This window comes from Cavia porcellus, unplaced genomic scaffold (assembly GCF_034190915.1).
Source record: "Cavia porcellus strain 051 isolate PalLab524CR breed Dunkin Hartley unplaced genomic scaffold, mCavPor4.1 scaffold_1, whole genome shotgun sequence".
Lineage (NCBI taxonomy): Eukaryota > Metazoa > Chordata > Mammalia > Rodentia > Caviidae > Cavia > Cavia porcellus.
In genome coordinates this window covers 153,410,076-153,422,211 of record NW_026947484.1, presented here as the reverse complement: position 1 = coordinate 153,422,211, position 12,136 = coordinate 153,410,076, and the positions used below count along the sequence as shown (strand labels likewise).

The following is a 12,136-nucleotide window of genomic DNA, read 5'->3' as shown; positions in this document are numbered from 1 at the left end:
AAAAAAAGGGGCAAAAAGGTATCAAAATTCATATATCAAACCTTACACAAAAAATGTGCACATTTCTAAGTTCAGATACTTCGACATTTTTAAAAATACAAAGCACTGTCTTAATCCACGTTTTAAGATAAACCTGAAACACAACGTACTAAAATAAAACATAAAAGTGCTATAATCAGCAACAAAATACACTAGGGTTCAAACTGTAATCTTTAAAGTAAAATCTAAAATAGTAACATAATGAAAACATAGTACACAAAAATTTTGTTCATTAGAGAAAAACCAACAAATTGTTTCCTCAGCAAATGTATTTTTTGTTTTGTTTTCTGTATGATTAACAAGAAGTCTGTGCAAACTTGTCAAACACGGCACCATCCTAAAGGAGGGAAAATAAGCTGTTTTCTACTAAGACAAAACTTACTTACCTTATCTAAGTCTCCCTCTTCTCTTTTTCTTTCAAGGCTACTACAAACCTTATAATTTTGGGGGACCTTGTAATAAAAATGTTTCCGTAAAATAAAAATACTGGAATCACTTCACCTAAACACTATGTAACAATGAAAATTACTTATTGGTTAACTTACCTCCGTCTTCTAAAGGCCTTTTTTGTCCCCCATAACCATAGTCATTTGAATTCAATGATGTACCAGCATCACCCCCAATTTTTGCTGCAATCTTAAGAAAACAAAAACACAATACCATTAAGGACAGCAACACAAATTGGTATATAGTATTTAATACTAAAATCCCTCCTTTATTAGGTATATATGCTACATACTATCACATTAAAAATCACTTGATAAACTAAAAAACTGTAGTTCAATTTTTTACTACCATTAACAATTACAGTCTGAAATTAAACCTATACAGTCATCCTTATATCAATAAAGAAGCAATCAATTAGTTTATCTTTAGTAGAGAAACTAATTTTGAAGAGAATGTGGATCTTAATTGTATCTTTCCCATAGCTCTTCCCAACACTAGTGAAAAGGTGTAGGCATGAGTGTGAGAAAACTTTCTGGGACCTTAGTTCTTTTATCCTGAGTTGAAATGTGTGGCCTGCGTTATATTTCTACTGGACGATGCTATTCTAAAGATCTATAAAGGAGATCCAGGAGCTCTATGAAAATCAGCAGCAGAACCCTAAGTTCACTTTACTCTTACATGATTTTTTATTTAAGAGTGGCAAATAATTGCTTGCACTCAAACACACACCATATAAGAAATACCAGCTTCAAATCACAGATTGGGCAAAACCAACAGAAATTTACTCCATTTTTTCTATGAAGAGGGAAATGGCATGTTACTAAGGGCCAACCTCTACATTATGTTTTATATTCTCTATCAAACAAGTGTGATAGACTCAAGAAAATTCATTACAGCTTTTAAGTATCTCAAATCCATGTTAAAAAACTAAAATTAGCCCAGCATGTGGCCCACACTCATAATGCCAGCACTCAGGACACTGAGGCAGAACTGCAATGAGTTCAAAGACAGTCAGAGGTACAGAGCAAGTTCAAAGTCAGCCTGAACTACTTAGAAGACCCTGCGACTGGCTGGCTGAGTAAAAACCTGTGGTGACTGCACCCACACCCCCATTCCGGTGTGGAACTAACCCAACTACGTCACACTTGTAACATAATCGGGAAATTGGAAAGGGTGAGAATATAGTCAGACTTCACGTATCAGACCTCATACACCAATTATACTTCAAATTCTTAGATTTCCCTTTTCTTCATCTGTGAATGTAGACAGGTACCACACAAAGCATATTATTGAATTGCTTGATTAAAAAAAGGTCCAGAATTTGATTTTCCTGACCATATTTGCTGAATCTAACCTTTTTGAACCATCTTTAAATGCAAGGCCATTGTATCAATCAGCTTATTTTCATCTTTGGGCAAATAATTCAATTTTCTGGTAGCTCTTTCTAATCACAGAGGAAATATCGCTTTCACCCTAGACCTCAAAACACCTAGTTAGCACATAAGTTGTCCCTTAGTAAATTAAAAACACTGCCTGAGGGCTGGGTGTGGTAGCCTATAATCACCTATAATCACAGTAGTCTATGGACCACCAAGGGAGATCATCAAGAGTTCAAAATCTGCCTAAACTACACGTAGTAAGATACTGCCTCAAAACAAAACTGTCTGGCATTGACAGGCATGGGGATTAGAAGTATTTCAGCATGGAGAAAAACTACCTTTAATAATCAGGAAATAGTTTAGTCTGTAGGTAGCTTGGTAAATGCTGTTTGCAGAACTGTGCTCCTTGAATTCCAAGGAACTTGCCCACAGAAAAAGGATACATACTTTTACTTATTGAGCAGCTCTAAAACTATCCAATGAAAGATGATACTTAGTTCATCCAAAACAAACAGCAGTATTTCAAAAACTGAGAACTGACACAAAAATATTAGTTACAGAAGACCTTTCAGTAACAATACAAATCTGATTATCAATCCTCCAGGATCAATAGAAAATCCACTTTCTAGGTTACTATAAATAGGACTCATTTAACAGAAAATTCTGGAAAAAAAAAAAACCTCCCCAATATTCTTATTAGAATATTAGACATGCATTGAGGGTGGCCAACATATTTAATTTTAATCTACAAAAACAAGCTTTCCACTTGGACCTTGCTCTACTTTTTGAATGAGTAAGTATCTTTTGTGCTTTCATTTTCATTAGCATTTTTCATCTTCCTCATTGTCTATTCTTCAAATCTAGGAATTCTGGAATTGACAGTAATACCAGTTGACAGGTTTTTTTAAAAAAAAAAAAGTTAATGATCAGAACATAATTAAGTAAACTACCTAAATGGCAAAAGTCTATTAGTCTATTTTCTAATTTTTTGTTCATCATGTTTTCCACTGTGGGGGCATTGTTAACAATTCTATCACTTTGTACATACAGCCTTTTGTCCTTGCCAAACTTGCCTAGGCATTCTGTGCCTCAATTACCACATCTGTGCAAATGGGGATAATAGTTTCTAAACCCACCTGTAGAATGGCTGTGACAATTAAATGAATTGATAAGATATGCTTAGTACACAGCCCATTATGTAGTGTACCCTAAAAAAAATGATTATAAACAAATCAGCACATTATAATGTATATCATTCAATTCTAAAGCAAGGCCCCCAAGATTTCAGATACATGTGTATGATGTTTTGTTCATTCTGATCAAAGATAAAGCTGCATTCTACTTAAGAGGCCAACAAGTAGATAAAGCTCTTTGTATCCCCAGAATCTGACACAGGCATACATAAAGCATTTTGAGTAACAAATGTTTTCCAACATTCTTTCATGTTTATTTTCAAAACAAAATTTCATTACCACTTATCGTGGTCTATATATTTAGATCCAACGGTACCTTTTTCACAAACTTTCCAACATACTTCCCCCATTCAATACTGTGTTCTTGGATTCTGGTCATTCCAAACATCCCCATACCTTTGCACAGGTTGCTGCTTTTCTCTACTGGCCAAACTTTCATTTTCATTTCACTTCATTTTCATTTCACTGTGCCTTGCAAAAATGTCACCGGTCAGGGAGTTAGGGACCCCTTCCCTGGTATCCTGTACAGTGCCTGACACACAGCAGAAATGCTGTAAATGTTTACAGAACAAGTGGATGAATTAAATGCTCATATTATGTCTATTCTCTTATTAAATCATTAATCTGGCAATTCTGTTCATTTTCATTTGGTTCCCTGTCTATATCACAGGTTCCTAGAAAGCAAGAATCCAATTCACGTTTAAAAACTCCAGTATCCATGTATGGTGTGTGGCACTAAACAATTAAATATGCAAGTTTAATATAAAACTGGTAGGTTCTCCAACTCGACTGAATGAAAAGGACTCAAAAGTTTCTGTAAGTTACACGAATGTCCCACTGCTACTGTACGTTCAAAAGGTTAAAAGATGAAAAAAATACAGAATTAGTATTAATGGTGATCTTTTGTGACTATTTTAGAATAGGATCAAGACCAGGTAAATTTTTCTAATGTGTTCACACATAATATGTTCTTACATTAGAAAAATAATGGTGAAGAAACATTATTGCAGATTTGGTGAATTTTGTCACTGATAACTTCAATTGCACGAGGGAGTATAAAGTTAAAGGAAGTGAATTCCTTTAAGTGAATTTTAAAAACTGGTTTTTAATGACTATTTGCTTAAAATATCTAGCACTTAATACAATATGCAGTGTCATAACAAGAGTTAAAGCTCTATTTTCTTTTACACACAAATCCATACCAAACTCATACATTTTTAAACCTGTAAACGCATCAAAGAACTACCTTAAAATGTTAAATTCAAATCAAGAAATCTTCTCACTCCCTAAAGTACTTGCACCTCTTTTATGGTTTTTGTTTTAAAGAGCTTTATCTGGCAAAGAAGTGCCTTCGGGGCAATAGTACGGCACCTACGTAATACAAAGAGGTCTGGTCAGTTTACGACTCCGAAAAGAGAGAGGCAGATTCAAACTGAAACCCCGGGTACAATGGGCCTGGGGCCATTTTGAGAAATACGAGGGAAGGACTGGCAGAAAATGACACGCCAATCCTGCCCAGAGGAAGGCTGCTCCCCGAAGCCTCTTCCTCGCAGAGGTGAAGGTGAACGTGGCCCAGGGCTGCTTTGATTGCGGGGGGGGGGGGGTGGATCAAAAGCGCCGGAGGCTGGAAAGGCCGCTTTCTTTGATCACAAACCCCTGCCCTTCCTCCGGTTCCCGGAGACTGATCCCAGTCGTTTCCCAAACCATTACCAGAACCTTCCATGCGATTGTGCAACTCCACCCCGCTTGAGACCCTGGACAAGGGTGTCCCTTCCGTGGAAAGGGGGAGTCCGGCTAACTTCCTGGACGGGCGCAGACGCTGCTGGAGTGGAGGGGGACTTAGGGCCACTTTCTGAGCAGCACGCGTTGGGGTCTAACACCAAGGGCTTAAACCTGAGCTGTTTTCTAGCCGCTATCACCAACGTGGGGGAAACGTGACTCTGCTCACATTTCAGCCCGAAAGGGCACCTCGTTCCTCTTTCTCAAGCGCTAGGGGAAAGCGGCCTACACGGCCGGCCGCCAATTACCGTGAGCTTTTGGGCGCCCGCCGCGCGGTCCACACTTACCTGCCGGGCTCTCTGTAGCGCATCTTTGAAAGCATCGTTAACACCTCCACCACCGCCGCCACCGCCACCACCACCGGCGGAGCCAGAAGAAGGTGGAGGCACTGTTGAATAGTCAGCCATGGCCGTATTATGAAAGCCGCTGCGGCTTCGCAGAGATCTCCTTCCAGCTAACTGCTAAGAAAGGAAGAAAATGGCGGCCGCCGAGATTCTATCACATTCTTGTGCGACCATCGTGCCGTAAAGAGGCGGAGACTGAGTGACGGAAATCCCGCGATGTTTCTGAGGCAACGCATTGCTGAGGGGGGAGGTGGAGCTGAGAAAGAAGCCGAGGTAGAAAGTGTCGCGAGAGATGAGTTCACCATTCCGCGAGAATAGGGTTGATGTTGGCGCCTCCTCTCCGCGCGTGGTCGGGGTGAGGCTGGGTAATTGTTTTGTGGGCCTGAGGGCTTGAGACTGGGGCAGGTACCGTGATTGGGGTTGAGTTGTTGAAAGCTTGAAGAAAAAGGAGTGGTTGCTTTTTACCGGTCGCGATCTCAGGAAGGGTTTTCCGCAGAGGCCATTCCTTGTGTCCATGGGGAAGGGCTTGACGCCGACGGGGTGACGACAACGCGACTGTCGCGAGGGAGCCGCGGCCAGGAGCAGCGCGCCGGACACCGCGCGGCGACGCTCCCGAAAACGTCCTCCCGGCCTAGTGGGAACCCGGCCTGGTGTCCAGGGTAGTAAAGTGCCCCTGTATTTTACTTCTGCCTGGATTTTTTTTTTTTCCAGTTCTGTCCCAAGTGGGGAAGGAGTTAGTCTAGAGGTGTCGTAATTCCAAAGTTTTATTTAACATGTGAATGAGTTGGCTATGCCAATATGACTGTTTTGAAAACGTGATTATTCGTAAAAAACTCAGATTTAGGAACAACATTCTGTGTCCCTAGCGAGTTTTAGTGCGGCCCGTTTGTTGACCCAAGCTACCTTTGTACCTTAGTAGTTTTCCTATGCACCTGTGGGTTCTCAAGTGTAAGGTAGTTTTGAATTATCATCCGCTGACTAAGTGATTTTTGGGGGGACGATTTCTATTAACCTCTGTAGTTATCGAATAATTTCAGGCCTTGCCAAACATCTTATGTAAATCTCGGCTGGCAGTAGTAGTTCCAGGAACGAATAAAGGTGCTTTAGAAGTGTATACCAGAGTGAGGCCACCGCCCCTCACATTCTTTCCATTTAGTTAAAGAATAAGGTTAAAAAACGAGCTCTCTAAACTTTGTGGCGGTTTTGTCTTCTGTGAATTTTTCAGAAAAGTAGTTTGCCCATTGTTGGTCCTGGAGAAAGTGAGGTAAATACGTGTTCCAAGCTTCCTGATCGCTTCTATAACTACTGTGTTCACTTGTTTTAAATCCAAATATATTTGAATTTAAATGGCCCCGTGCTTGTAGATACAAGTGGAGCATGATTTTCTGCTAACCAGCTTTTTTTTTTTTTTTTTTAATCGGTACCGGGGATTGAACTCACGACCGCCTGCTTGCAAGGCAGGTGCTTATGCCGCTAAGCTAAATCCCCAGCCGAACCAGCTTTTTTTTAATGTTACCTTTTTATAGTTCACGTCAATTTTTCAGTATTTTTAGCTGTCTTTTTGTATTTTTATGGAAATTGTATTTAGAAAAGCAGTAAGTATATCAGGCTACAGATTTAATTGTAGCAGTATTTAGAAACTGCAAGCAGTGTTGGTTATGTTGGTAAATAGAAAGTTTTTAGTTGCCTATTTTTATTTTGAGAAAGTCCGCCCAACAAATGGCATTTATTAACCAGTAATTGATTTTTTAAAATATTTTATTAGACTTCACCTCAGACCTTTGAGCAACATAAGGTACCACTTTGATACAATTTACCACCAAAACTTTTAGTATGCTGTAGTTTACTTTAGATTTCTGTGAATATTGAGAGTAATGACTTGCATTTGAGTTTTTTGTTGTTGGGTTTTTAAAGATTTAAGTTTTTTTTTTTTTTTGGTGGATTCCTCCATAAATAGAGGCATGCTGGGATGTTTCACTTCTGTGCTTTTTTAGTGTGTTTAGCAGCACCCCTCTACTTAACATCACTTGTGACAAGAAATGTCCTCTGACATTGCACACGATCTTTGGAGGGCAAAGTTACCTCTCACTGAGAAGCGTGGGTCAGCGTTGGTTTCTGTCACTGCCTCTCGGGAACACCTATTGACCATATTGCCAGTACCTGTTCTAAATCCCATTCCTTTTCACCCCCACTGCACCATCCCAAAGCTAGATAACCATCATTGCACTCTGGGGCTGTTTGTTTTTAAACTACCATATGTGTGTGACACATAGTAATTCCATATCTTGGGCCATCGCAGTCTAGTTAGTTTCTCTGCTCGGGTCTTACATGTCTACAAGGTACTTTACAAAAAATTATGAACCGGGTACAGTGGTACAGGCCTGTAATCTCAGCATTTGGAAGGTGAAGGCAGGAGGATTGCTGTGAGTTTGAGGTCAGCCTGGGCTCCCTAGTGAGTGCATCCTCTGGAGGGAATATTCTCCAAGGAATACACCATTATCAGTACTTTTGAAGCCTGAAACTTCTTGTTGCTGATGGCATTACAATGCATTCCTCGTAAAAAGCTTAATAATTGGTTTGAAACAAATCAGATCTCACATATTTCCAGTTGCACCTTAAATCCTGTTTCCTAGAATGGCCTAAGAGCCTCGTATAACCAGGCCACTGTTCTCTGTTATTCTATGTAAACTGTTTGTACTCTTGCTATCCAAGATCTTCCTGCCTCTGAGACTCTATGCGTGACTTTTTCTCTCTAGGATGTGCCACATATGAGTTATTTTTATTTAAACCTTGCTTCAGATGCTACTTCCTTAGATCTGATGACTGTCAATCTGCAGTCACTATCTGATGCCATATTTTCTTCATATAACTTTTTTTGGTTCTGGGGAGAATCAAACTCAGGACCTTGTCTTTGCCAAGCAGATGCTTGTGCTCCTGAGCTATATCCCTGACCTTCATACAGTTTATCTGAAATTATCTTATGTTCTATGTGTTTACTTTTTTGTCTCTCTTCCATTAAACTCCTAGAGAGCAGAAACTTTTTTTCTCCACCCTTATCATTCCCAGCACATAGCACTGAGGATATTTGTTGAATGAATAAATGTTGAGTTTCTGTTTTTTTAAAGCTTGGACAAATGGTTTAGTCTTTGTCTTAGATTTCTCATCCACTTAGTGGTCATAATTTGCCTTGTCATCCTCCTATACACACCTCTAAGCTCTACAAAATGATAAAGTACTATGCAAATGGGAGTTGGTATCTCATGATCAGGAAAGATATAGTATATTTAAATAGCTGTGTTCAGATAATCTTAGTAAAACAGGATCCTGCAGTATCAACTGAATTGTGGGAAAACTAGTCTTGATTTTTTTGTTAAAGCTAATTATGCTCTGTTGATTTCTGTATTTTAATATTAAAACTGATCAAATCAACTTCATGACTTACGTTTATCCTAGAGGATGTGGATTTAAGTAATCCAAATGTGTTTTGGTAAATCACAAGTTCTTCCTTTGAACAGCATACTACAAAAAGGGAAATTTAATCTTCAGAAAAGTAGCCAAGAATAAAAAATAATAAATTTTTGTTTCTTTAAACAGCAATTTTGGTGTCCTTTTAAGTAGCTACTGTAGTATCATCTCACTCCGGGTTATCAAAAATTTCTTGTTTGATTAGAATGCCAAGTTTGTAGTCTTTTGCCCTGGACAGTTGATTTACCCTGAACCCAGCATTTTACCAACCTTGCTTTTCCCACCTGTTCATAATGGAAGAGCCTCTGAGTCTTTTTACTTTTTTTTTTTGGTACTGGGATAGAACTCACGACTGCATGCAATGCAAGGCAGGTGCTTATGCTGCTGAGCTAAATCCCCAGCCCGCTGTCTACATTTTTGTGATGATCTGACCTCCCCTGTTTTGCTGTGGCATAGCAATCCCCAATTTTTTCCAGAAAACCTGTCCAGAACTCTAACTTGGGTCTCACATTCTTCTCATATACCATATGATGGTATAGCACAGTATTTGTTGGTTACTTATAATTCCCACTAGATTAGAAGATCTGTGACAGTAAAAGCTGTGCCTTTGTCTTCACTGGGCATAACTCATGGAAACATGATAGGCACTGTTGTAAGTTCTGTATATGGATTAACTCATTTGTTCTCATCACAGGTGTATGAGATCAATATTAATGTCTCTATTTTGCTGAGGTGTAGAGATACTCACTTGCCCAGGGTCACATGTTAGTGTTGAAGCGGTGGTTTGAACTCGGGCAACTTAATTAGAAGAATGGAATTGTCTCTAAAAAGATAGATAATGAAAATGTGCAGTGATACTTTGGCCCACGAATTTAATGTGTTCTGTGATTTTGGGAAAGATGGCTGCAGTTGTGTTTGTCATCCTGTGCAGTTTTCAAACAAAACTGCCAAATGCTTCTGTTGGTGAAGCAAATTGTTTGCAAACAAAAGTGTTAGTGAGCAAGGTACAGCTGTATCTCTTTGTTATTTCTAGGATATGGCTCACAACTTAAGATTTTTTGAGTTTTAAAAATACTTGCATTAGTTTTTATCAAGACAGACAAATGCTTTATGAGAAGGCAGATCTTATTTTAATTTTTTAAAAATAGTGGTGATTGAGCCTAGGGCTTTGGCATTGAGCTATATATGCAGCTGGGGTTTTTTTTGTTGTTTGTTTGTTTGTTTGTTTGTTTTGATTAGGGAGGAGGATGGAGGTTAAAATTTTGAGGCAAGGTCTCAATAAGGCATCCAAGCATTCCTCAAATTTGGGATTTTTCTGCCTCAGGCTTCCAGGTGTGTGCCACCACCCTGGCTGAGAAGGCATCTCTTTTCATACAAAAATAATTGATTTTACAAAATATAAAGAACTCATATATCGTGTAACAGGATGTAATCTTATGTTCTTTACTGTCACAGTGGGTAGGTTATTAATTCGTCTAATGTATATAGAGCTGTAGAGTATATCTTACATGCATATATATGTAGTCTGCCCCTCATGTCTCTGAGAGTTCCTTGTTGGATTAAACAAACCACAGATCACAATATTCTGGGGGAAAAAATGACACCTGTACAAAATATGGCCAGACTTTATGTCTTCTTATTTCCTAAATAATGCCTTTACATAGCATTTACAATGCAGTAGTTATTATAAGTAACAGAGATGATTTAAAGTATGTAGGAGGGGCTGGGTGTGTTGCTCAGGATTGCAGCATTCTATATGCTCAGCGTGTATGAGGCCTGAGTTCTATCCACAGCACCAAACAGGAAAACAGGATGGGATGTATATAGGTTATATGGAAATACAATACCATTTTTATAATAAGGGACTTACGGATCTGTAGCATTTTAGTATCTAAAAGGGGTCTGGTAAGCATCCCCTTAAATACAGAGGGATGTCTATATGTATTTTGCGGTAACTGTTATTTTGCAGATCCATTGTTAAGAGGCTTATGTGTTTGTAGTCTCCATTACTAAACTGTCTTTTTAAGCTGGGAATAGGATTGATTAAATTTCTACTGTCAGCACCTGTGGTAGTGTTTGTCTGCGTGTCTTTACAAAATATGCTTTTGCCAAAGAGTGTATCAAGAGTTTTTCAATTAGATTCTTCTTAGAATTCTGAGTAAAATTTTTTAGTCTTATCTTTTGAAACTGTGCTGTAACAAAATTTCTTTGGAAACATTAATACATTTTCTTTGAGATTCAAAACCTCTTCAGTGAAGAAATACAGTGTATCTAAGGGGTAGGTAAGTGTCATTCCCAAACTTGCAATGTTTCCCAAGTCATTCTCCTTCCTTTCTTTCTTTCTTTCTTTCTTTCTTTCTTTCTTTCTTTCTTTCTTTCTTTCTTTCTTTCTTTCTTCCTTCCTTCCTTCCTTCCTTCCTTCCTTCCTTCCTTCCTTCCTTTTACTTTCTTGGTCCTGGGGATTAAATCTAGGATGTCATATGTGAAGGTAAGAACTGGGCTATATCTAGCCCCCTGTGATTAACATCTAACGAGAGAAGAAGCATATTTATGGTATCATACATAGAGCCCCTTCTAATGTGTATGTATAGTATTTGTTTGGCTCTCTGCACACAGCTGTTGGCAAGATCTGTTCTTTGATCAGGATCATGAGAGATACAACACTGCACTGCAGCATATGGAGTAATTGTCAAACAGGGAAAATTTCAAGCTCTCTGCCCCTATTGGTAGGATCTGACACTCCCAGCTTCAGTACTTAAGACATAATGGAAAATGTGGGATTCTTAAAGCATCTGCTTTGAAAAACTGGCATAGTAACGTGAGTGATTTTAGCCAGTAGTGTAGCATGCTTTATAATACAGCAGTTTATAATAAAACTGCTATGCATATAATCAAAATTTACTTTTTTACAAAGATTTTTAAATACTTAAGATGTGAGTTAACATCTGACTAAATTTTTTGTATTTTTATAACAAATGTATCAAAATCATAATTTATTTTAAATTGGTCTTATTCCCCAAATGTCTTTTCAAACCTGTATATGCAGAAAAACAAACTGTCTAAAACAAACATTTTTTTCTCATTCTCTTTATTTTGTTGCCCAAATCATTTATTTTTTTCCTCCCATACTTGGATCATATATTCGTATATATAAAACACGTATTATATGTAAAATACATAAATACATCAATTCCTTTTACTTGTTATATTACATTTATGTAATTGTTAGCCAAATGAAAATTTGTGTTTGCAAAATCAGTTGTAGAGGCCTAAAGAAGCGTGTACCAGACCCTGGTCTTCATCTCCATTGCCACACACTTTTTGGTTTTGTTCTTTTAAGAATAAGCATTTTAGTTGATTGTTTTCTTCATCCAAGCCCCTGGGTTTAACTCTGGTGCAGGGAAAAAAATACTTGATAAAAATTTGATGTTTTAAACTTTTCCCACTCGCTATCATGGCATATGTCTCTAGTCCCAGCTAGTTAGGAGGC

General features: G+C 38.4%; 2 protein-coding genes across 33 annotated transcripts in view; one reads left to right on the top strand and one right to left on the bottom strand.

Annotated features, from left to right (window-relative positions):
- Fubp1 (far upstream element binding protein 1) overlaps positions 1-5,365 on the bottom strand; it is a 33,882-nt gene extending 28,517 nt beyond the window's left edge. For 9 of the 29 annotated variants that reach the window (XR_010050374.1, XR_010050375.1, XR_010050376.1 and 6 more), the window contains exons 1-3: positions 5,125-5,365; positions 3,002-3,073; positions 585-675 (exon numbers count right to left, since the gene is read on the bottom strand). Coding sequence is in view for 22 of the 29 variants with exons in the window: in XM_063257880.1 (XP_063113950.1) it covers positions 585-675; positions 3,002-3,073; positions 5,125-5,244 (283 nt within the window). In the remaining 7 variants the exon portion in view is untranslated. Of the gene's footprint in view, positions 1-584; positions 676-3,001; positions 3,074-3,454; positions 3,591-5,124 lie in introns of all 29 variants that reach the window. The other 20 variants (XM_063257875.1, XM_063257883.1, XM_063257886.1 and 17 more) reach the window with 6 other exon arrangements.
- Positions 5,366-5,421: 56 nt separating this feature from the next.
- Positions 5,422-12,136, top strand: part of Dnajb4 (DnaJ heat shock protein family (Hsp40) member B4) — a 31,875-nt gene continuing 25,160 nt past the window's right edge. For 3 of the 4 annotated variants that reach the window (XM_063257986.1, XM_005007924.4, XM_013142796.3), the window contains exon 1: positions 5,572-5,840. The gene's annotated coding sequence lies outside the window, so the exon portion shown is untranslated. Of the gene's footprint in view, positions 5,537-5,571; positions 5,841-12,136 lie in introns of those variants that run through there. The other variant, XM_013142801.3, reaches the window with a different exon arrangement.